The sequence below is a fragment of the Cladophialophora yegresii genome, assembly GCF_000585515.1.
Source record: "Cladophialophora yegresii CBS 114405 chromosome Unknown aczIN-supercont1.5, whole genome shotgun sequence".
Lineage (NCBI taxonomy): Eukaryota > Fungi > Ascomycota > Eurotiomycetes > Chaetothyriales > Herpotrichiellaceae > Cladophialophora > Cladophialophora yegresii.
In genome coordinates, this window is record NW_006913049.1 from 1,017,365 (window position 1) to 1,040,389 (window position 23,025).

Genomic DNA, 23,025 nt, shown 5'->3' on the forward strand with positions numbered 1-23,025 from the left:
TGGTTGGCTACAGTATGCGAGGCCCGCAGCATATAACCAATGATACCAATACTACCAATGATACCAATGATACCAATGATACCAATGATACCAATGATACCAATACTACCAATGATACCAATGATACCAAACTAACGTCAACACGACGATGTACCGTGCATGTACTATCCTGTGCTGGCCGACTGGCGACAGTAGCTAGGATATTGTACAGCTGAGACTCACAAAGACTCACAACCAGACACGGACTTTGGTAAGTAGAACCGGACTCGGACTAAGACTCGGATTCGGACCAGAACTGGATTCAGTCTCGGATTCAGACTCATGGTCCGGACTCGGACTAAGACCCGGACTAGACCCAGTTCAGGCTCAGCTCCAGACCTACTATGTAGATCTGCTTCCTCGAATGATCTGAAAACACTTCAGTAGCGCCTCCCACCACTCCCATAACCAGGACCGTCGTTGTCATTGTTAGAGTTGCTGTGCAGTGTGCACTGGTTTTCTTCGTACGCCTACGAGTAGCTGCTCGCCCCCAGGTACGGCCGGAGGAGTCTGGCCGAGGAACCCACCATCCACATGTCCACCATTGCGACCAAATCCATATCCATACTGATAGCCATAGCCATAGCCATGCCCGTAGTCGTAGTCGTAACGCGGGCCGGTTATCCCGGGTGACGGCGTCGGCGTCGGTAGCGCTGGTTGTATATTTGGCGAAGGAGACTTATAACTCTCGGATCCCAGTCCTGGTCCTGCTGGCGGTCGTCCTTCAGATCCCCGTCCCTGTCCTTGTCCCAGATCATAGACGGCCTCTTGGTCTTGCTCCTGCTCCTGAGAAGGGACCCGACCGTACATACAATGACCCCCTGCGCCAGTAATTGGCGCTGGGCCGTTCGATGTCCTGTAAGGCGGCTGCACCCTGTTGGGAGGGCGCTGACTGTGACTGTGACTCCTGTCTTCTTCCTCTTCGTCTTCTCCAGCACCTCCACTTCCAGCCTTTGTGTCGTACATACGGGACCCCTCGTCACACTCAGATTCAGGCCGTCCCATCTTGATAATCAGCTCATGAGGCCTTTCGCCACGCTCGATCCAGCACCACGTTTCTTTCAACTGGTCGTCTAGATGCTGCTTTTTCTTCTTCTTCCGCTTCTCCTTGTTGCCGTTCTTCTCCTTCTTGACGTCCTTCTTCTCCTTGCTCTTGGGCAACTCCCGGCTCAGCCGTCCGTCAAAGTCATCTTGCCGGTGGTACCTCTCGATGATTTCCGCAATGTTACTTCTCCGCAGCAGACTTGCCGCGCCGAGAAGCCCCACGGGTTCCTCCGCCAGAATGCTCGGGTGGAAGCGCAGGTAGAAGAGGAGGTAAGCCGTCGAAGCGCCCAGGATGGCGAGGGTGACGAGCATGGCGATCGCGACGGGCGGGACGACGTGTAACCGGTTCTGAGGCACGGCTAACGTCCCCGTGACGGCGAGTGGCGGGGCCAGTTCCGGGTAGAAGTACGTCAGGGCCAGTATCGTGTAGATGGCCGGGTAGATCCGGTTGACGGCGTTGATAAGAGTGTCGGCAGTATACGGCTGGCCGAGGGCCTCGATGCGCCGCACGACGAGCTCGGCAAGTCGCAATGGAGCGTTCGTGTTGCCCGCGCTGGTGGTCGCGGGGTTGAATGTCTGCACGGTCATGACGCCCTGCTCGAACTGTTGGGCCGGGATACCTAGGTCGTGGACGTCGTAGGCCGAGGCGTCGAACCTGGGCGTTTCGACCACACGGTCGGAGAAAGTGCTGTTGGTGGTCACGACGGTGAGGATACCCGGTGCGGACCAGTAGGTTGGGATGCACGAGACGAGGATGGAACTCGTGAGATCACCGGTGGCAGAGACGGCGCCGTAGAAGAACCCGATACGGGAGTTGCCGGCGCCGTCGGGGCATTTACTCGTCAATATGGCCTCGAGAAAGTCGCTCCCGTCGGTCTGCGCTGGGATGCTGCCTTCGATGTCGCACCCTCGGTCTCTGGTGGAGAAGCTGACGGTAACGAAGTTGTCGGTCTCGTCCACGACGTTGGGGTTCGCCGATGATATTGGCACCTCTGCGCAGTCCATGGTCAGGCGGGACGCGTTCGTCGGCGCAGAGATGGTGAAGTTGATCGCGGGTTCCGTCGGCTCGATCCGACTAAAGGCGAAATCTCCATCAGTGCCGCGCGGTAAAGGCGATTCGTTGATCCACGAGGCCGACACGGCGTCCATGAGTGCGCCATAATCGACGGTCCCGAGAGGTGCGCTGGTGTCAAAGGCGGACAAGACGTTGATCGCGGCCTCCTTGGGGAGAAGCTCCTCGCGGGCTGCGAACAGACGCGCCGTCAGGGGCACAAGGCCCAGGGCCTCGACAAACGACAGCACGAGGCAGATGCTCAGGAAGTAGTGCTTGTTCTTCCATGCCTTCCCGCAGGCCACGATCGCGAAATAGGACCGATAGTCAAGATAGACCGACTTGCGGGCCTTGACGGGGCGGTCGCGGCTGGTGCGGGCCAGCTCAATGTACGGCGTCTCCACGACCAGCGCTGCGACCACGGCGTCGCGAAACAACTTGTACAGGCCGATAATGAGGACAGGGAATGTCGTCCACAGCAGGCCCTGACCCCATCTCAGGGCACCCGGGAAGCTGGAGAAATCCAACGACCGTTCTTCGAAGCCGACGTCGACGAATCCCGTGCGCTGTCTCGACAAGGCAAACAGGGTGCCGATAGCAACGATCAAGGCCACCTCTGCGAGCAAAAGGAGTGGCACACACCAAAGTCGCAGGGTGATGGATCGCCATCTCTTTCTTTTGTCGGGGCTGGGAAGCTCAGGAGCGTCGCGGAACCGCATTGCCAAGGCGGCTTCGCTTACAGTAACGAAGGTTGACAATCTGTCAATTCTGTCGACATTTCACTTCATCGAGGAAGAAAGCTCAGTGCAGGGCTGGGCTCGAGAAGTCAAGGAGTCACCATGCGCGATTATATGCACATCCTCGTGCCAGACTATTGGGGCTGTTCGTGTTCTCGTCGCGATGCCCAGACAACGACTTCCGGGCGGGAAGATTTGATTCGATTGTCGACAGCCTGAACACGAGGCTCTGCTCGTGTTCGTGGCGAACTGGCCCGCGATTTCCTGGGCAGCCGTTCCCAATTGACCGGTGACCAGGGAGACTGTTTGCATAACGTCGACATTCGATTTGCTCGACCGGTTCTCCCCATGCTCGGCAAAGGCAAGTCTACAGCCTAAGCCGGAGAGCTGAGTCTGAGCCTGAGCCCGCAGTACAATCGCCCGCTGGCTCTCTGTCTTCCACTACAGCATCTGAAAATTAACATGAGCGTTCTGTGAACCTTTCTGCCATCGCAGGGTTGCAAATATATCACACATACTTTGGATACCTACTGACTTGTCCGTCAGAGGGATGAAGCCGTCCATTACTGCCGCCGCCATTTTGCTTGCAGGGACCAATCTCCTATGGGCAGCATACGCCCAGTCAATCGCTCAATCCGACATCAGTCTCCCGCCAGAACAATGCTTGTCCCCAGTCACCATGAGCAGCTGCGGCGCCTTCTATGACAAGCTCAACACTTGTGGCGACGCAAGCAACACGCTCGCAGGTATTAGCTGCTATTGTCCACAAACTGTACTGGACATTCTAGCCGGGTAAGTCAGTCAGCTTCAGAATGTCTTGAATGGCAACTGAACAGAGTACTTAAAAGGTGCCGACAAGAGTGGTGGAACTGCTGGCGTACAACAGCCGTCGACCAGCTCTTCCTTGGTAGCGAGGGCTTGTTCGCCGCGTGGTCGACGGCATGTGGGGACGCCGACGCATGGGACGTGCTCAACTACTCGCCGACCACCATGTCCATCACGACGCCACTCCTGGTGGAGCAGACCTTCTGCGACGACATCGCAAGAGACTGCAACCGGCTGACCGTGTCGACCTCCTCGTGCGAGAGCGACTTCAGCGTGACGACAGGCGCCGGCTTCCAGAGCTGTATGTGTAACGCCGACATGCTCTACCTGGCGTCTCGGTGTGACATTGATGGAAGCATCAGCTGTTTGCTGCAGACGCCAGTCTCTACCATGCTCTACTCATACATGACGTGTCGTAATGTTCAGGCCGTCACGACAGGCGTGCGGACGTCATCGCCGACATCCTCAACCGCGACGGTGACCAGCACGTATAGCCCTGCCGCGCCATCCCCAACGTCAACTGGTGCAACGGCGGTCCCATCGGCGTCTAGCGAAGGAGGAGGTGTGTCACTTGCAGAGGGCAATCCCGCGGAATTGGCCCTCATGGTTGCAATCGCCGTGCTGGCAATTTAAGCAGCAATGTGTAGCAAGAAGATGTAATATGGCCCTCATACTTGCGATTGCCGTGCTGGCGGCTTGAGCAGCAATGTGTATCGAGAAGATGTAATATCGTTCAGCGATCTCTAGCGACTGATTGAACGCGCACTTGATTTGATCGCCTTCGTGTGTAGCGAGCCAACGCTTCATCGGTGGTCAAGGTAGTGGCAGAACACACCGGAGCAGATGATGGCCCTGAGCTTGTTGGTCTCCTGAGCTTTTGCAGAGCAACGTAAATCCCATCTTTGAAAAGTCTTAGCATATTGGACCTCGAATTTGTGGTGCAGATTCCCGCCGCTGCTGGCATCGTCCTGCCTCTGGCCGGAGGGGAGGCGTCATTCGTTCTTGTGGCCACCATTTCGACGCGGTTGCTACCCACTTAATGACTGCGGCGGGGTTTCGGACCGCAGCACAGTTCCCCGTCTCGTCCGTAAAGACGTCGAACGAAGCCTTTCCGTCGAACCACTGCGCGAATCCACAATTTCAGATAAGACAAGTGCATTCAACATACAATGGCCGATGAAATCTGGAAAGGTATCCACAGCATAGCGATATGAACATGCAGATGAAGCTGCTGAGCGCAGAGACATGTCACACTTCCGACTTCGGTTCATCATTGCCCCAGGCTCCCAGTATCCTGCTCTTGAAAGGCGAGTAGTAAGGCTGAGGAGGGCAGGCTATCAACTAGCCGCCGCATCCTCTTGCGAGACGTGACGCGTCCTGTCCAGTGCAGACCCCTGCTACAGACAGCACAGAGCACCAAGTAGTCGCAACGATCTTGACCACGACACTCACCGTCAAGATCCGAGTCTCGAAATACACTCTGGCAAAGTTGAAAAGAAGGTGGATCACAAAACTAAAGCAATGAAGGAAGGAGAAGCAATTCAAAAGTAGGTAGTTGCTTAACTTGTCTTAAGACTGGACCGTGACCTATCCGAATAAGCAGCACGAGGTCATTCCAACTTACCGTTTACTGGGAGACTTTCACGCCGAGAACCTCACAAGCCCGTTTCCAATAAGCAATTCTCGCGTCGTCAATAGCAGTGTTGACACACCCAGCAATAAAGGCAGACGCCCAGTTGGTCTGGCCTCCAGCTTGAACCTGCCTCTTCTGCGCGTCAGTACAGTGCTCGTTGTAATACCACGCCGCAGCCGCGAATGAGTACGCATCGGGCTGCACCAGAGCGAGCGTCGCATCCAGATCAGCTGGAGTGGCTCCCGCGCCGACGTTTGCTCTCAACTCCGGGATGGACTGCGCGTAATCATGTACAAAGGTTGGGGACATCATGCATCGTGTGCCTTGGCCCGGGTTTCCGGGACTAGGGAAGTGGTTGTGATTATACTTGAAGTCAGCGGACTCGTAGGCCATCCAAGACAGTAGCGCGGCTTGTTCTTCCGCAGTCGAAATTTGGTACTTCGCGAAGCTGTTGATTATTGCTTGAACAACAAAGGGTGACGAAGTAACACATTCGTTGGGGAATGGTGCTCCGGCGCAGGTGTTCGATGTGGGTGCAATATGGAGAAGCTGCTGGACTGGATCAGGATCTGTAGCACCAGTGTTAGCACGGGGATGGATGATACGGTGGAATGCGCCAGAGGAGTTGAACAGCGAGCGATCTGTCTCAGGTACACCATCGTGCGTGGTATCGGTCAACGGATGACGGTTCAACGAGGAGATGGCGGCACCAGAGGCGGCTGCCGTAAATGCAAGGACCCGGATGATACCACTCATATCGGCTCGACTCGTTCTGGGGCGTAATGTATTCGAATTTTGGCAGTGTTTTGAATCGGCAAGATTAAATGCCTGCGTTGTGGGACTCGGTGGGAATTCTGATCTGGAGCCGCGTATGCCGAGCTGACCACGCGATAATATGGCCACGGGCAGGGGAAGACAAAGAGCAGCCTCTGAAAGAACCATGGTCCATGAGCCGGGCACGAGATATTATGCCCAACGCGCAGCAGGAAAACAAAGGGCACCGTCTGAAAGGATCAGAGGGACAAGACATCGACCGGTGAAGAGCACGGAGGGAAACAAAGCCATCAGACAACGTAGTTGCCCTGAAGAGCATGGAGGGTACTAAAGTCATCAGACAATGAATGTGTTTACCCTAGACAATAACCCGAACAAATGACAAAGCGATGAGACCATCCCTGTTTCTCGCAGCCTTGAGACCCGGCCGCGCCGCAGCCGTTGGCCATCCTCTCGTCTGCAGTAGATAGCCTTCTGGAGTTTCGTAGCGAGGACCGGTCGGCAGTGCGACGAGGGATGATCTGCATTCCATTAAAATTGAGTAGCAAGGACAGATTGGCAGTGGGACGATAGAGGATCTGCATAGCAACATACCGACAAGGTTGATGCGCTGCATTGGTTACAGTAGTTGTGAAAACGAACGTTGGGCTTGGGCAAGTCGAGGAACGCAAATGAGGGCGAGGACAAATATTTGAGGCTGAAGAAGATTTGCAAAGGCGACGCTACTAATCAAGCCAACGCGTCGCAGAACGTGTCTTGGCCGCTGACCAATCAGAGCGTACGTGATATGGTGTTGAGGTCGGTTGTGGTGGATGCGGTCAGAGATCCCTTTCTACTCGTGCCAAGACGAGACATGGACACGACCAGCAACAGAATTCGGCAACTTTGTACGGAGTACTATCTAGGAAATCCATGCGCTTTCATCTCCTGCTCAACGACTATTTGGGTATCATTATATCCGTCACATATGTCCACGGTCCAGTCATTTGGTCCCACCAATACCTTATCCAGGTGCCGTAACGCCAGTGCCTCTGAAAGTCAGGTCACATACCCCATGATGGATGTGCACGATCGGTCATGGGCCATCACTCATCGTACTCGGCTTCGGCATCGAGGTCAGAGTCGGACTCAGCGTCCCCATCCTCCGAAGTCTCCTCGGTCTTGGCCAAGACCTCCTCCCGCTTGACCTCGATACTCTCGTGCTCCTCGTCGTCGCTTGTACCGGCGTCTTCCCGCGAAGCATCGCTGTTGTCCTTCTTCGAAGCTTCCTCGTTCACCCCAGCCTCTTCCTCCATTACGAATCTCTTGCTCCTGCGCTGACCTTTCACCCCTCGACCAGTGCCAGCGGGCTCGAACCCCAGCAGCCAGAACTCACCCTTCTTCTTGCCCTCGAAGACCAATCCCTCGTTGACAGCCCACTGTTTGAGACCGTCATCCATGGCTTCATCCTCACTCTTGGCACCATCCCGCTCAAAGTGTCGTCCCACATGTTCCATTCTCTCATCCCATCCTTTGGAGCCCTTGCCGTCGACGAACTGCTGGCCGCAGAAGCCGCACTTGGTCTTGTGTGGTGCCTTGCGCCGATCAACCCAGCAACGAGCGCGGATGATGTCGAGCTGCCTCTCAAAGCTATCTTTCTCTCTCTTCGACACGCCATCTTCGCCCCTTCGGATGCCGGACCAAGGGGCGTGCATGCGTCTGCAATGCTGCGTGAAGAGATCTTTACGGTTGAAGTCGTTGAACCCCTTCTGGTGGTCTGCGCAGGCATCCATGTCACACCGGTAATAGCCGAGCTGCAGGTGCTGAGATGACACATGGCGCTTCCACTCGTTTTTATTGGCAAATGTGGCGCAGCACCCGAAGTGGTGGAAGGCACAGGGAAAGCTCTTCGAGTCCGAGTCGGTCTTTTTGGTGACAGGGGGCTTCTTCTTGGACTTGGCACGGGCATTGCCGATATGGAAAGCTTCTCGGGCCCGCGAGGGTTTGGTAATGTGCGCTTTGGGATCGATGATTGCTCTCGGCCGTCGTGGCTCACGCAACGAGTGGCGTCTCAAAGTGCTGCTGCTGCGCAAGGGCTTCGCTTTGGGGTTGAATTCGGAATCATTGTCGCTCTCGACAGCAATGGAATCTTCTTCTTCATCTTTCATCGTCTCGTCGTCGCTTGCGCCACGATCAGTCCCAGAGTCAGGAGGACTTACCACCTGTTCTGTGATGGCAAGCTCCTCGGGAAGGTTGATCCTGGGCTGGAAAGCATCTCTCTCATCTGTGGGCACCTCTTCGTGCTCTGGTTCAGGGTCTGGCGTGACTTGAAGGTGCCTCATGCTTGGCACAGTGTGCTGGGAAAGTACGGGCAGGGGCAGATGGACGGGCATCAACGACGAAGTGGGATCCCAAGCTGGTGCTGTGACTTGGGGAGTGGCCATGGGCGTGTTATAGACTCCCTGGCTGGTATAAGTGAAGGCATGATCCTGTGAGTTGCGGGCAACGTCCGGACTGAGAGCATAGTCGCTGATGGACGAGTCTGTGTTGCTGGACAGCGCAAAGCCCAAAGGGTCGGTTGGAGAATAATGCCGCAGGTGGCGGTATTGATCAGGGTCGTGCTCAGAGTCGAACAACCCCCGTTGCGGGAGGATAATGTCCGAGTCCATGCGCAGAAAGAGGGGGTTGAAGCCGTGAGCATCAACATCATACGAGGTGCAGGAACGCCGACCGTCCAAAGCTTTCATGTACTGGGTGCTTGGGTATGTGTTGTAAGCCGGCGATGAGTGCAGGTACGGGTCAACGTAGGCCACGTCTGCATGGTTGTACCAGGATGCAGGGAGAGTCTCGGATTGCTCGGGATATCCGGGGGAGTAGTCGGGGCCTTCGCTCCCGACAAGGTCGTGGTAGTGTGGGTGAGTATGCATGGCGCACGTCGCCAGACAGTGGAAAGAATTCCAACAGAGGTACCAAGCTGTACTGGATGAGGAGTGCTGCACAGCTCTCGCAGGAGCTACGAGTCACAGTGCCTGTGGTCGAAATGAACATGGACGAAGTGACGAGTTGCCGGTGCTGAGCAGAGGAGCACAAGGTATGGAGTATATCAATCCACGGCAGGTGGGTGGGTAACCACGCCGCCTGCTCAATTGATCGATCAAAGTTCCCAACTGCTAGCAAGCGAGCGGAAAGGGGCCAGGACCCGCGTCCCAAACTCGGAGCGAAGATTGGCATGACTTGACAGCAGCATGGCGACGAGGTAGGGAGGGCGCATATCCAATGGTGGGCTGGAACGCTGCCACTGGGCCAGCAGAGCCGCATCGCCGCTCAAAAAGGGCCCTCAGATTCTTGGACTCCAGCCCTCGGACGGGAACGGGCTAGCCTGCTGCCTCGCCGGGGGACGATCCAGACCGCTTCGGGCGCTAGAGTGTCTCGCAGGCGAAATCTTCGCTTGTGAATGGGCGATATGGCCAGGGCGGCGCATCATGTAGAACGCCTGTGATTGGCGTACCAAACCGGTGTATACTGGACGGGCGCCATAACGCCCGAGTTGCCTTTCTGTCGCTTCATGCTTTGATGTGCTGGCCGCAGACTCGAGGCTTCCCCAGGGCGCAGGGAACAATTCATGCTACATAGCCACCTGGATCCCTCCCCATAAAGAGGCGCCTGTAGCTCTCTGGCTCCTGTTTCTCGCGGGCCAGTCCACCTCAGCCCCTTGCATGATACTGGGGGTGGTCGTGGCCGCAGACCGCACGAACCACAAACGAGACCACCTTGATATGACCGCTGCTCTCTTGGTTGGGCATACTCGTCATGCCATCCCGCTCACAATTTTAGTCCAGGAGCTCGCTTAGCACGTGGCTGTCAGTTTTCGGCGCGATGTTCAGTACCTCGTCCGGTTCAAGTAATCGCTTTATGAATCTAGGCGTTGCGGGCAGGGGGAATCGTCCTCAATCGAGCAGGAGGGAAATAGAGAGGTCATAGTCAAGTGACGCGTATGCGACTTGCTAGGTCGAGAGACGACACGAAAGAAAGGTTTAGCTCATCTCGTACTCGGAACCAAAAGTCCATCGGGGGAGCAGAAGACGTGGGCTTGAGATGGACCCGGCACTGAGGTTCAGAACCTCGCTGAGTCGGCAAAAGATGGCGTCCAGGGAAACACGAGTCGCGGAGCCGTTAGCGTAGATTGCCTGCCGACTGGGACATGGGATAAAGAAAGTTTCTGGAGGGAAGCAGCGGTCGAGGCTCGTCACGGAAATGTCAGAACACCCTAGTGCGGTGGATGCAGGGGTAGACCAAGAATAAGTGACAACACGAAATGTCGCAACCTCGTGCATAGTGGCGCTCTCAAGTTGGTTTCATAACGTTTTACGTTGACGCTCTGCTCATTGTGCCGGGCCTGGAGGTGCTTTGCAGAATTGAGACTGCGCGCTCGTTCGGGGATGGGGAAGACTGCGCTGTCGCATAGGTCTCGTTGGCCCCCAACGTGAAATGGGAAGGCCGACGCGAGCGGGGCGACTAGAGAATTTGACAGGCAAACAGAAGGCAGCGAACAGGCACATCTACTGATAGCCCCAGCCCCAGTGCCGTTGAGTCGCCAGGTAGATGTGACGAGGATTTGTGGCCGCAACGTCTTATCACCGAGTCGGATGTGCAAGAACAAGCAGGGATCCAGGGGTAGCGAGAAGCACCTCCATGGGGGCTGGAAGTGGTGGAAGCAGCGGAAAGCGATGCAGCCGCTGACTACACAGAAAGGAGGCCGATCGGCGTTGAACAACGGCGAAAAGAAACTTGACTAGTCGATCTGGTACCTCGTAGCCAGGTTAGAGTTGGCCGGAGCCGTACCCATAGCGCCTGCGATGACTTACTAACGCGAGGTCATGGCGACCACCTTGGATGTTGGTATGCCCGGATAGACGTAGAGCCCTATGGAGGACGACGTACTGAGCCGCAAATTTCGAGCGTGGGCACAAAGCAGCGAGGTGGAAAAGAGACAGACCATTTCTCGCTAACGACGCCGCCCACAGGACAAATCCATGATATGAACCGCAAGTGCTCGGATTCGGCGATGGCTTGAATGTTTGGAGGTTGCACACAAAAGTGGAGGTGGCAACCACTTCCAGAACTGAAGTTCAAATGAAGAGAGGTGGAATATGCGCGCTGCGGGTGGTGAGAGGTACAAGAACTCCATGTGTGGGTCTGTACGACAGCCTGGAGAACGCGCCACCCAGCTGGTTGTCAGTCTTGTAGGCGGGGTTCGCGCGTGTTGCTGCCCGGTGGAGACCTTCAGTGGGTGCCTTGGACGCCTGGACTGGTCCGCGGATGCGGAATGATCGAGAGTGCGTCGAAGGGACGAAGTTCAGGTCAAGCGTTGTGAAGGCTGCCCAGAACTCGCCGAATGTCCCATCGAACGCACGGTGCATCGCGCAGCTGAGAGACAAGAATGTCTTCAGCCAGTAGTCCGATGCTGAAAACTCGGAGAATGAGAGTCAGTGCACGAGCAAGAGCAAAGACGGGCTGGGTGCATGTGCACTGTAAAGCCCGACGTGGAGGGAGGCTAACTTAACTACTATGTACTTAGTTGATTTGGCTAGCTGGCTTCGGGCTCGGGAGGCGCCTCGTCCCCCCAGAATCCATCTGAACTCTCCCAAAGCATAATTCATACTCCGTACAGGTAGGAAGTTGCCGGCGTGGCACATCACCCGCAAGCCAAACCTTGGGCCTCCAGAACTGCTGGAGTTCTGGCGTGGCGTACTTTGACACGGATTCGTCTCCGCTTGCTCGTGACAAGTTCTGCCTCAGTGATCATCACCAAAACAATACGAGATATGCTCTGCAGCGCCCGACGGAGCCAATCTTGCGCATCGCACAAGGCTGCACCCTCGCTCGTGTCCGCCGCGAGTGGCCGGTACTGTGACTCTGATCTATTTTTCTGTGGAGCTCGTCGCCGCAATGGCGGTTGTTGGACATGCTCGTACCTCGGACTGTCTTCACAGTACAACGTCTGTCGCTAACTACCTACCTGGGGACGCTCCCATCTCAGATGAGACCAAGTGAACGCCGATCGCAGTGACAGCCTGGCGCACAATGATACTGGTACTAACTATCTCCAGCGCCGCTTCTTCGGATGCCGCCCCCGATCTACTCGGAAGGTGCATGGTTAGTTCGGTTGCCTTTCTGATCGCCTGGTCATAGTACGGTTGTTGCCTTTTCACCAAGTTCTGCCAGTCATGGCCGCATTTGTCAATGAATTTGCTGTACTCCATAGTTGATAACGATTGCCTACAAGGCACAATTCATCCAGGATCCACCACACCGCCGCCTATCCTTTTGTCTTGCTTCCTACCGCTGGAAGGGAAAGTAACTGATGGTGTGAGCGCCGCCCCAGTCGTGACTATCTTCTTAGCCTGGAATTTCGCGCCCTCCAGCAACCCTGTCCCTTGTCCCAGCTTCTGGTGGCTAGCTAGTTGAGCTAGTTCCTTTCGCTTCTCGATGCCTTTCGTCCAGATTCGGCTGTTGTAGGATCGCTCTTTTAACTAAGTTCAGATCTCGATCCCCACGTGGTATGTACGTAGCTGGATTTGGCGTGCCCAAGTCCTTCCCCTCCTAGTGCCTTGTCCCAAAGACTCCTCTCCTCACCATCTCTTAACTATTACGGGTTAACGTCTGGCACCTAATTGCTCGCGAAACGCCAGCTGAGCGCGTACGCATGAAAGATGGTGAGGAAGCCCTACTGCCACTCCGTCTTGAGCTGGTCATATTCGGCCATATATCGAGCATCCTAGCGCGATTGGAATTTTACGTCAAACCCCAGAGTCTAGAACACACGAGGACATTGTCTATTCCACCCTCGGCCCGCCCCTTCAAGTTGTTGCTAGTGGTCTGGAGTCTTGCTCAGCTCCTCCGCGATTGCGGCCTGATCCTCTGCGTCTTCGTCTCAAACCGTCTGCTGGAATTTTGCATTTGGCTGCCGCTCGCGGTGCAGTTCGCTTGTCCACAACCGATCCGGCGTTTGTGGCGACCGCGCACGTCGAAATTTAGTGCTCGAGGTTATCGTGAAATTTCGCGTACTCTGACCCTGATTCCTTCGTCGTCGTACCACTCGTAATCCCCATGTGTTGGCTCGTGCCGCTCAATCACCGTCAGTTCATCCCCAGGCCTCAGCACTTCAACCTGAGATTCTTCTTCCTCGTAAGCCTGGGTTCTTGAGCGCTGACGCCGGCTTTTCTGGGGACGGGCTTCGTGGTGCTGGGGCTCGCCATAGTCGCCTTCACTCATGTATCCTAGGGACGATGTGCGTGCAGGTGGTGGGCTGGGTGCGTACACCGCCGTGTGCCCATCCTCTCGGCTGTCACCTGCGTCACAGAGTCAGGTCTTCCTATGTGTTGGAAAAATGGGAACATATTCACCATCGTAAGTTTGGCTCGCGTGTCTGTACCCACCCCACCCACGCTGAGTAGCTCTCGACGGAGAGCGTGTGTACTCTTCGTGACGCCCACGATGCCCGCGGGCAGCCGGGTCTGATTCCCCTCGGTGCCAGCCAGCTTCAGTATGGCTCGGCCTTGAAGTTTGTTTGCTCCAGGGGGGAGATGGGCCGCGTTGAGGCGAATAACCACTACGTTGACTATTCGGGTTACGACCGTCAATGTAGCTGGTGTGATTCACAGGTGGATTGGCAATGTGTGGAGTCCCTATGAAGGGATCCGAGTACTGTCTTCGAATAATCCTCTGACCAGCCGTCGGTCCTTTCGAACGCGACCGTGTTCGCTCGAGCGCCTCGCGCCCAAACCTTCGATCTTGAGTTCGGCTGCCACCGTAGCTTCCACCATCCCGCTCTCCAAGAGGAGAGAGTCGAAGTCTGCGAGTTTGTCTGACCATTTCAAGATCCGGGGGCTCCGGTCGCCGATATCTTCGTCGCTCAATGCGACGTGACGTTGGTTCTGGACTGGACGACTCAGATTCCGAGTATGATGCTGAGCTGTGGCGCGCGTATCTGTTGTCGGTTCTCCGATGGTGGTGCCTCGATTGTGCTTTGCTCCCTGATCGATGTTTCTCTCTTCGAATAGATCGACGAGATTGGTGGCGGCTTGACCTGGATTCTTTGAGGCTGTCGGAAGTACTGGTCTCATCGCTCTCTGTAGCCTCTGCCCTGCATTTGAGACAGATTGTCTTGCCTGGAATCTGCCCAGGTGGGATGGGATGCTTGTAATGGTACCGTGCAGATCTATAGCGTCCACAGATTTCACACTTGTATCTCGTCTCCGCTTGGGTTGGTTGTGGCGCAGGGAAATTAGCCGCACTGGGGTGTGAACCATGAGGTTGACCCTGCGGAGGCAGTGAAGCCGGAAGTGGACCAATTGGTGGCATCTGAAACTGGGGTTGTGGAAGTGGAAAACCCATTGGTTGTGGGAACACATTCGGTGGCTGAGTCGCCAGAGGATGAGGTGGAAAGGGAAGCATGCCTGGCGGAAGGTGTGCTGGAATGAACTGGCTCAGTGGCTGCAGAGCAGTTGGTTGGTTGTTGTTGGCCTCTTTCATATCTAGAATATTCGGATTCTGTGGGGGAGAAAGGAGGTACATGTTGACAGGTTGAGGTTGGGACTGAGATGTAGGAGCCATCGGAGCAGTTGGTTGGGGGTTTTGGGCCGAGGGAGGATTGGAGGCATTTGGCATTGGCAGCGTAGGTTGGCTATTAGCCTCAGCAGGAGCTACGTGGCGATTGTGAAGTGAATCCCTAAGAGAAGAAAAGAGTGAGCGAGCGCTTCCGACTTTTGGAAGCAGCGTCCAAGAAAGACCCTGCCTCGTCGAGGCCGACTCTGACTTTTTCCTGACGAAGTAGGGTCGCCCATCACGTCCGCGTTCAATCCAAGTCGAACGTGGACTCATGATGGCGGACTGGGTTGAGACTCGGTTGCGGGAATTGATGAAGTGGTGTACAAGTGAATGAAAAGTGCGCACTTACCGCGGAGGAGCTTTGTTGTCGTCCGGCCAGCCAAAATAAGCGTCATACGAAGGGTAGTAGATGCTCGGGTTTCCTGGCGGACAGTTGTACGGTGCTTGCCACATGATCGTGCTGGTGACGGTGATGTGCAAATGAGAGAACAGGAAATCGAGGCAGACTGATAGACTGATGAGAAAGATCGGTAAATGGCACTCGTTACGGCGGGAACTTGCCCGGCACGCGTTATCAGATCAGTGATGATGATAGCACAGCTGTTGTGAGAGAAGCTACCAGCTTGCCGATTGTCGATGGACGGGTGGACGTCAATCTCAATAGCTAGTCAATCCTGATGCGTCTGGAAAAATAAATTGGGTCTGGGACGTTTTGGCCATATATCCATTGCAACATGACGGCTAAAGGAGTCGTACTCGGTTCTTTCACCTTGCTGACGAGAACTCACCTTGCAGAAGCATTGAAGGAAACTGACGGAAAGTGAGGCCGTGATCCCTATGCCCCGTTACCTGTTTGAATGGTCATTACCAGGCAGCGCCCATCTACGACATTGACCCTTCACTCAATGGTGTAGCTTATCCTCCTCTTCCAGTGATTGTCACGGAATCATTTGAGCGTGTTCGCTGTGCCTAGTAATTGAAGCCTGATATCGCCTGGAGTAGCCGTGCATGCTGCTCGACTTTGACGAAGCGCAGTCTTCTGCTTCAGGACAACTACTGTGATTTGGTCCCAGTTATCTGCAGCGGGAGGTGCAGGTCCGCTCTCAAGTTAATACTTTTGATGTTGGTGGATAGTTTAAGCATTCATCTTCTGGGCCTAAGTGAATAAAGGGGCTCCTGGTCGCTTGGCAGTTCATTGGTGGTGCCCAGCATGACGTAACAGAACAGCCGCTAATCAATACTAGGCACGAGCGAAACTGGCGCGTTGGTCTTGATTCCCCGCTGCCGCGTCTGCCTGCAATACTGTGTACTGTGTAATAAGACCCAATTCAATCCCTCCCCTGCAATGGATTAGTTCTCCCCTCTTGTTGTACCCCTGCTGTGCTCCATCAAATCAGAAAGAAGATAACCCGAACAGACGTCGATCGCGAGATGCAAGCAGCAATGTAAGGTCTGAACACCATCTCAAACTCACCTCAGAAGGCTGAAGGAAGACCCAAAAGGAGCCCAGGATCATCAAAAGAGCTCGGCGACATGGGGGTAGACGCCTTCTTCACCATCGCACATCACCCTGGCTGCCTCTACAGCCCGACTCTACAGCCCGAAACCCCGGAAATGGCAGGACACATTGGTCTTGGCAATGAATGCAGGTGCTGAAGACCGCCCGGGCGCCTTTTGGATCGTGTTTGAGGAATGTGGCAAAGCCTGATAGGCTGATAATACGGAGTAGTTGCGGCTGAGATGGTGGGCAGCACATCTTTCCCAGCCCGCCCGACTTGAGGCTGTGTCTACGGCCCGTCACTCCTCTTTTTCTACACTCAAAAGCTGTTCCCACGACTGAAGCAGCGTATCTGGGAAGTGGCTGATTCGGTTGTAATCATGCATTCAGGACACTTATTGTGAAAGAAAAATAGCATACCTCTTGCAGCAGATTGCTCGCAGGTCCCCAATTTGCCTCCCGAACGACACAGCCTGACAATCTTGACCATCTCCGCAGATGGCTCCTGGCACCAGAACTCATGGCGACTATACCGTGGGATGGGTTTGTGCCCTGCCGAAAGAGCAGACTGCGGCGACTGCCATGTTGGACGAGAGACACGGGAACTTGCCCAAGCCCCCACATGACAGCAACACCTACACCTTAGGTGCTATCGGCCAACACAACGTCGTGATAGCGTGCCTACCCAAAGGCAAGTACGGCACAAACTCGGCGGCAAATGTCGCGACCCTCATGATTGGTACCTTTCCATGTGTCAAGATTGGTCTGATGGTTGGAATTGGCGGTGGTATTCCACCCAAAGTCCGGCTAGGTGATGTCGTGGTTAGCACACCTGTGGGACAGTTTCCCGGTGTAGTCCAGTGGGACATGGGCAAGGCGAGAGTGGGCAGCAAGTTCGAACGAACCGGAGCGCTGAATAATCCGCCCAATGCTCTGTTGTCGGCTTTAGGGGCGCTTGAGACGCAACATGACTTGTCGGGTTCAAGAATTCCTGAATACCTTGACGAGCTGAAGCAGAAATACCCCAAAGCGGCCAAGAAGTATTTGAGGTCCGATTCAATCCAGGATATATTGTTCAGAGCAGATTACGATCACGTCAGTGAAGCAGGTCTTGAAGGTGCTGCTGATGTAGATAACAATGATGGTCATGAGGAAGAAAAGCGAGAGGACGATATTGAGGAGAGCGATGATGATGAAGCGGAGAGTTGTCATTTGTGTGACAAGACCAAGATTGTGAGAAGGAAGCGACGAGACATGCGCGTGCATTACGGCCTGGTCGCGTCCGGCAACCAAGTCATCAAGGATGCAGCTTTTCGGGACAAACTGAACATGGACCTTGGTGGCAACGTCCTCTGCATTGAGATGGAGGCGGCTGGGTTGATGAACAACTTCCCTTGCTTGGTGATCCGGGGCGTATGTGACTACTGCGACTCACACAAGAACAAGGCCTGGCAAGAACACGCAGCGGCCGTAGCAGCGGCGTTCGCCAAAGAACTTCTGGGTTTTGTACAGGCAAGTGATGTCGAGGGAGAGCGTCCGGTGAAGGACGTACTCAACGACGGTCAGTGACACCCGTCGTGGAGACACATATGAGGAGATACTGAAATATATATTTTTGACAGTCAAGCAAGATCTACGACATGTTCGTGAGTTAGTCGAAGACGGATTCGTGCGAACGAAGAACAATCTAGGTGATATCCTTGGAGGTGTGTCTGCGATTTGTCTGGAAGTCGAGCGTATGCTTACTCACTGGCAGCAAACGAACTCAAAAAGCAAAAGACCCTTCTCGACTGGCTCAGTCCGATTGATTTTGCACCTCAGCAGCATGACTATATCTCTAGGCGTGAGCCAGGAACTGGCCAGGGGCTATTCGAGTCGGCAGAATATCACGATTGGTTGGCAACAAGCAAGCTGACACTATTCTGCACTGGAATCCCTGGGGCTGGGAAGACGATGCAGACCTCTATCTTAATTCACGACCTAATCAGCAGATTTAAAGACCACACCGGAGTTGGCATTGCGTACATCTATTGCCATTTCCAGCGACAACAAGACCAAAAGGCGGATTTCCTACTGGCGAATATCATCAAGCAGCTGGCTCAGAGCCAAAGTCCGTTCCCGAACAGTGTGCAAGCGTTGTACGATCGACACCGAGAACGAAGCACGCGGCCCTTGCTCGACGAACTATCAGCAACTCTCCATTCCGTCAGCAGTCTCTATTCAAGAGTCTTCATTGCCGTCGACGCACTCGACGAATGCGATGACACCGATGGCAGTCGCACGAAACTGTTGGATCATCTGTTCAGCGCACAAAGCCAGGTCGGACTGAACCTTTTCGCAACTTCGAGGTCCATCTCAGCCATCAGCAAGAGATTTGAAGGCTGTCTATTGAAAGAAATCTGCCCTAGCCATGAAGATATTTTTACTTTCCTCGACAGGCGCATGACTCAGCTGCCAGATTTTGTGATCGGCGACATGGATCTTCAGAACGAGATCAAGACGGAGATAGCGTCAGCAATCGAAGGCATGTAAGTGTCATACAATGTTGGTCTCGGGCATTCATATGGGCTAAACCCCCTAGGTTTCTCCTCGCACAACTCTATATCGACTCGCTCGTCGGCAAGAGGTCACCGGCAGCTCTGCGGGCAGCACTGAAAAGTCTGCGAAAGGCCTCTGCAGTGTCGCCCGACGGGTCGAGCGCGCTAGACGAAGCGTACAAGAAAGCCATGGAACGAATTCAGCACCAGAGAGGCGACCTGCCTCGGGACGCCATGCTGATCCTCTCGTGGGTCGTTCATGCCCGAAGGCAGTTGAGGGTACCGGAGCTCCAGGACGCCCTTGCAGTCGAAGTTGGCAAATCTGCGCTGGATGAGGACAACATTCCGACTATTGATCACATAACCAAGGCATGTGCCCCATTGATTACGGTCGATACGAAGAGCAACATTGTTCGGCTGGTCCACTATACGACGCAGGAATACTTGGAACGCACCCAGGATATTTGGTTCAAGAATGCACAGATCGATATCGCGAGGATCTGCATGACATATCTCTCGTTCTCTGCTTTCGAGACTTCGTGCTTCTCAGGTTATGAGTTCTATACTAGGCTACACGCAAACAAGCTCTCCGATTATGCAGCTCGCAACTGGGGACATCATGCCCGCGAGGCCTTTGCCCTAGGCTGGGAACCCCTAGAGGTTGTTGCCTTCCTCGAGCGCGAAGGAAGTCTACAAGCTTGGATTGTGTTATTGCGGTTATCCGAATATGATAAAATTTGCCATACAATGTTCCCATTTCCCACACAAGTGGCTGCTCTACACCTTGCAGGATACTTCGGCCTCCATGACGTGGTGGTGATGCTGGTCGCAAAAGGGCATGACCCGAAAGCCAAGGACTGGCAAGAAACAACACCGTTATTGTGGGCCGCAAAGAACGGACATGCACCGGTGGTGAAGCTCCTACTAGACCTAAATGTTGACCCAGACCCAGGCTTCAGCTTTACTGATCACACACCGTTGTCGTGGGCCGCAGCAAACGGGCACGGGCTGGTAGTGACGCTTCTGGTGCAAAAAGATGTTGATATTGAGTCTAGAGGCAAGTCGTCTTTGGCACCTCTGGCCTGGGCAGCTGCGCATGGACATGCAGCCGTCGTGGAGCAACTGCTCGAAAGAGGCGCCGATCTGGAGGGTCAAGGCATGCCTAGGAGAGAGGATTGGCACAGGCAGACGCCGCTATCCTCGGCTGCGGAGAACGGACAGGAAGCCATGGTGAAGTTGCTGCTCGCAAAGACATCTAAGCTGGAGGCCAAAGACGAGGATGGTTGCACCCCGTTAGCTCTAGCCGCTCGGAACGGTCACGAGGTGGTCACGAAACTGCTGCTTGAGAGCAAGGCTGACTACAACGCCCAGGACGAGAATGGAACGACAGTGCTGCATGGGGCAGCCTGGGGAGGGCATGACGCAGTGGTCTCGCTGCTGCTCCAGTGGGGCGCAGATCTCGAGATACGAAACGCTGGTGGCGGCACAGCGCTAGCTGCAGCCATCGAGAGAGGATCCGAAACAGTCGTCAAAATGCTCCTGCAGAATACGGTCAATCTGAATTATCTGTATCCTCTCTTTCCCCACAGAGAATTTTTGGATCCCAACAGCCGTTTGATAGTAGATGTTGCGAGGTATGTCGCCCCGGAGGAAGATAAATGGGCAGTCGTCGATATGAGCGAAAGAGACACTGGACGCTTGCCTATGGCCGACGAAATATTTCCGCTAAGACTGGTCACCCCATTATGGCGGGCGGCTGAAAGATGGAACGATACAATCGTGAGGTTGCTGCTGGATAACGGTGCTCAGCTGAACTTCAACGATGGCAGTGATCTAACGCAGTCTCCACTGCTGTGGGCTGCGACAACTGGACACGAAGGGGTGGCCAGGTTGTTACTGGAGGCAGGCGTGGACCCGAGCGCAAAAGATGCCTCTGGTAACGACGCAATCTTACTGGCCGCAAAGAACGCAAATAACCTACGCTCACGGTGTGCGATGAGCGGCCACTGGGCCGTTGTTTCGCTGCTCCTTGCCTTAGACCAAGTTGATGCTGATAGGAAAGATGGAGTTGGTCGCACACTACTGTCGTACGCGGCCCAAGGAGGAAGCCAGACTGTCGTGGCGATGTTGCTTGCGTCTGGAAAGGTTGACGCCGACTCCAGGGATATCGGTGGGCGAACGCCACTATCCTACGCTTCTGACCCCGACGTTGCCAAGGCCCTGCTCGCTTCCAGAGTCAAAATCGAGTCAAGAGACAACGTCGGCAGGACACCACTGTGGCATGCTGCCGGCGAAGGGCTGATTCACGTGGTACGGCTACTACTCGAGTATGGCGCTGATCGCGATTCGAAGGACAACTTCGGCCAGACGCCAGTCACGAAGGCTAGAGAGAGACTAGAGGTTGCCAGAAAAGAAGACGAAATGAAAAAAAGACCTCAAGGCACTAGGAAGGAGATTACTGTACGCTATCAGAAACTCATCAGTCTGCTAGCGTAGTCGCAGGTCCTCCTTCTATAAACCGCTAGTTCCTCCTCAGACCGATGAAATTGACACATTCACCTGCCTGTGGAAGAGAACATAGAGCAGACTGAGAGAGGAGTGAGGTAGAGAGTGGGCAAAGACTGACGAAAAGGTCGGTGTGTTGAGATCGTGCCAGCATCCCGCTCTCACCGGCTCTACTGTTGGTACTGCATCGAGAGCATGCGCCATGGGAACGTGCCAGTGGGCTCTTCAGCCAATCATGGTGTCTCCTGCCTTTCTCTCGTCAAGCTCGCCGATTGGCGGAGTGGACTTTGGTTAGGCTGTCAAGAGTCAACGCTCGTTACGCAAAGCCCACCAAGCCTGACGCGCAATCGAAGTAGGTAACTTGCACTGGCACTTCCAGCTGAGTGGTAAATGTATGTGCCCTTGGCCGAAACTACGTACTACTACAAGAGACCACGTTCACAATGGTCTTACGAGATTCCATGTCTGCCCGCTAAAATAAATAATTACCTGTCACCCTGAACACTCGCTTTCCACTTCAACGCAATGGCACCCTTCAACGAGAAGGACACCAAACTATACCGCAATGATGTCGCCTCGGGCGGTCGAACGCTCTCAGCGTCAGAGCGCGAAAGACTCCTACAATCATACCTCCCCGCTCCAACTTCACACACACCAGAGACGAATCCCCAGTCGGCCAGCCAACCTGCTCGTCGAAAGTCCCGTGGTCACAAGCGACGGGTCCGACCTTTCCTCAAAGCGAAGCTTCACTTCGTGATCTTCTTCCTCATCCAACTCGTGTTCGGTATCTACATCCGCCTGCGCCAGATCTACCATGCCACGGTCTACAGATTACTGGCCATCCGACACTACCACCACCGCACGCCCGAATACATCCAAAGAGACGTCCAGAACCTCGACCGCATCCCCGAACACCTGAGCGTGATTTTGAAGTTCAAGACCGAAGAAGACGGCGGGCTCGAAGCCCTGATGGACGAGGTGGCAGAGTTGTGTGCCTGGTCCGCAGCCGCGGGGATCCCGCTACTGAGCGTGTACGAAAGGTCGGGCATCCTCAAAACATACATGTCTCCGCTGCAAGAGCTGGTGAGGCAAAAGTTGGTGTCATACTTTGGACCACCGCCTGTGGCGCCGTCGCTTCGAGTCTTTGCGCCCAACCACCCCTCGATCAGTCCGTCAAGAACACCCTCGCCGCACATACAGCCGCAGTTAGCAGATGGGTCAGATGGGCGACGACCGCACCTCGATCTATTCCTCCTGTCGGCCACAGATGGGAGAGACACGCTGGTCGACCTCACCCGCACTTTGGCGGAGATGGCACAAGCCCACAAGATCGATCCCAAGGACATCACATCCAACCTGATCAACGCCGAAATCAGCGCCACGACAGCAGTTCACAGTCCAAGGACACAGAATGGGCACAAGCCTGCTGGCAAGGAAGTGGAAGCCGGCGAGCCTGACCTCGTCATTGTCTTTGGACCGACCGTGAAGTTGGATGGCTATCCGCCCTGGCAGATCCGGCTCAGCGAGATCTATTGTGTGGGCGATTCAGGCGGAGACGTCTCCGGGAGCGGCAGCACGAGAGTCGAGTACCAGGCTTTCCTGCGGGCGTTGTGGAGGTACGCGGGAGCCAAGTTCAACTTTGGAAGGTGATTTGAGTCGCCAGTAAGAGTATCATGGATTTTCCCGACACGCGCTGTGCAAGCGCTATAAGATTAGATTGTCCTTCTGCCGAAGCCATCAACTGTACAGCAACCTGAAATAGATACCCTAGATGTTGATTGCATTCGAAGCTC

At 54.8% G+C, this 23,025-nt stretch overlaps 7 protein-coding genes across 7 annotated transcripts; 3 read left to right on the forward strand and 4 right to left on the reverse strand.

Annotated features, from left to right (window-relative positions):
* Positions 1–468: 468 nt before the first annotated feature.
* A1O7_07097 (uncharacterized protein) lies at positions 469–2,853 on the reverse strand (the record flags this gene model as incomplete). The annotated part of the gene is made up of 1 exon (XM_007761097.1): positions 469–2,853. The coding sequence occupies one exon, from the start codon at positions 2,851–2,853 to the stop codon at positions 469–471; it is 2,385 nt and encodes a 794-aa protein (XP_007759287.1).
* A 697-nt stretch (positions 2,854–3,550) lies between these two features.
* On the forward strand, positions 3,551–4,329 carry A1O7_07098 (uncharacterized protein; the record flags this gene model as incomplete). The annotated part of the gene is made up of 2 exons (XM_007761098.1): positions 3,551–3,663; positions 3,720–4,329. The coding sequence occupies 2 exons, from the start codon at positions 3,551–3,553 to the stop codon at positions 4,327–4,329; spliced, it is 723 nt and encodes a 240-aa protein (XP_007759288.1).
* A 994-nt stretch (positions 4,330–5,323) lies between these two features.
* Positions 5,324–6,085, reverse strand: A1O7_07099 (uncharacterized protein; the record flags this gene model as incomplete). Its single annotated transcript, XM_007761099.1, has 1 exon — positions 5,324–6,085. The coding sequence occupies one exon, from the start codon at positions 6,083–6,085 to the stop codon at positions 5,324–5,326; it is 762 nt and encodes a 253-aa protein (XP_007759289.1).
* A 1,103-nt stretch (positions 6,086–7,188) lies between these two features.
* A1O7_07100 (uncharacterized protein) lies at positions 7,189–9,009 on the reverse strand (the record flags this gene model as incomplete). Its single annotated transcript, XM_007761100.1, has 1 exon — positions 7,189–9,009. One exon carries the CDS (start codon positions 9,007–9,009, stop codon positions 7,189–7,191), a length of 1,821 nt encoding a protein of 606 aa, XP_007759290.1.
* A 2,202-nt stretch (positions 9,010–11,211) lies between these two features.
* On the reverse strand, positions 11,212–14,208 carry A1O7_07101 (uncharacterized protein; the record flags this gene model as incomplete). The annotated part of the gene is made up of 5 exons (XM_007761101.1): positions 11,212–11,546; positions 12,102–12,220; positions 13,179–13,434; positions 13,518–13,703; positions 13,869–14,208. Coding segments are annotated over 4 exons (783 nt in total). The 3' UTR covers positions 11,212–11,546; positions 12,102–12,219.
* Positions 14,209–16,688: 2,480 nt separating this feature from the next.
* On the forward strand, positions 16,689–21,223 carry A1O7_07102 (uncharacterized protein; the record flags this gene model as incomplete). The annotated part of the gene is made up of 4 exons (XM_007761102.1): positions 16,689–17,751; positions 17,813–17,896; positions 17,947–18,718; positions 18,772–21,223. The coding sequence occupies 4 exons, from the start codon at positions 16,689–16,691 to the stop codon at positions 21,221–21,223; spliced, it is 4,371 nt and encodes a 1,456-aa protein (XP_007759292.1).
* Positions 21,224–21,757: 534 nt separating this feature from the next.
* On the forward strand, positions 21,758–22,882 carry A1O7_07103 (uncharacterized protein; the record flags this gene model as incomplete). Its single annotated transcript, XM_007761103.1, has 1 exon — positions 21,758–22,882. One exon carries the CDS (start codon positions 21,758–21,760, stop codon positions 22,880–22,882), a length of 1,125 nt encoding a protein of 374 aa, XP_007759293.1.
* Positions 22,883–23,025: the final 143 nt, after the last annotated feature.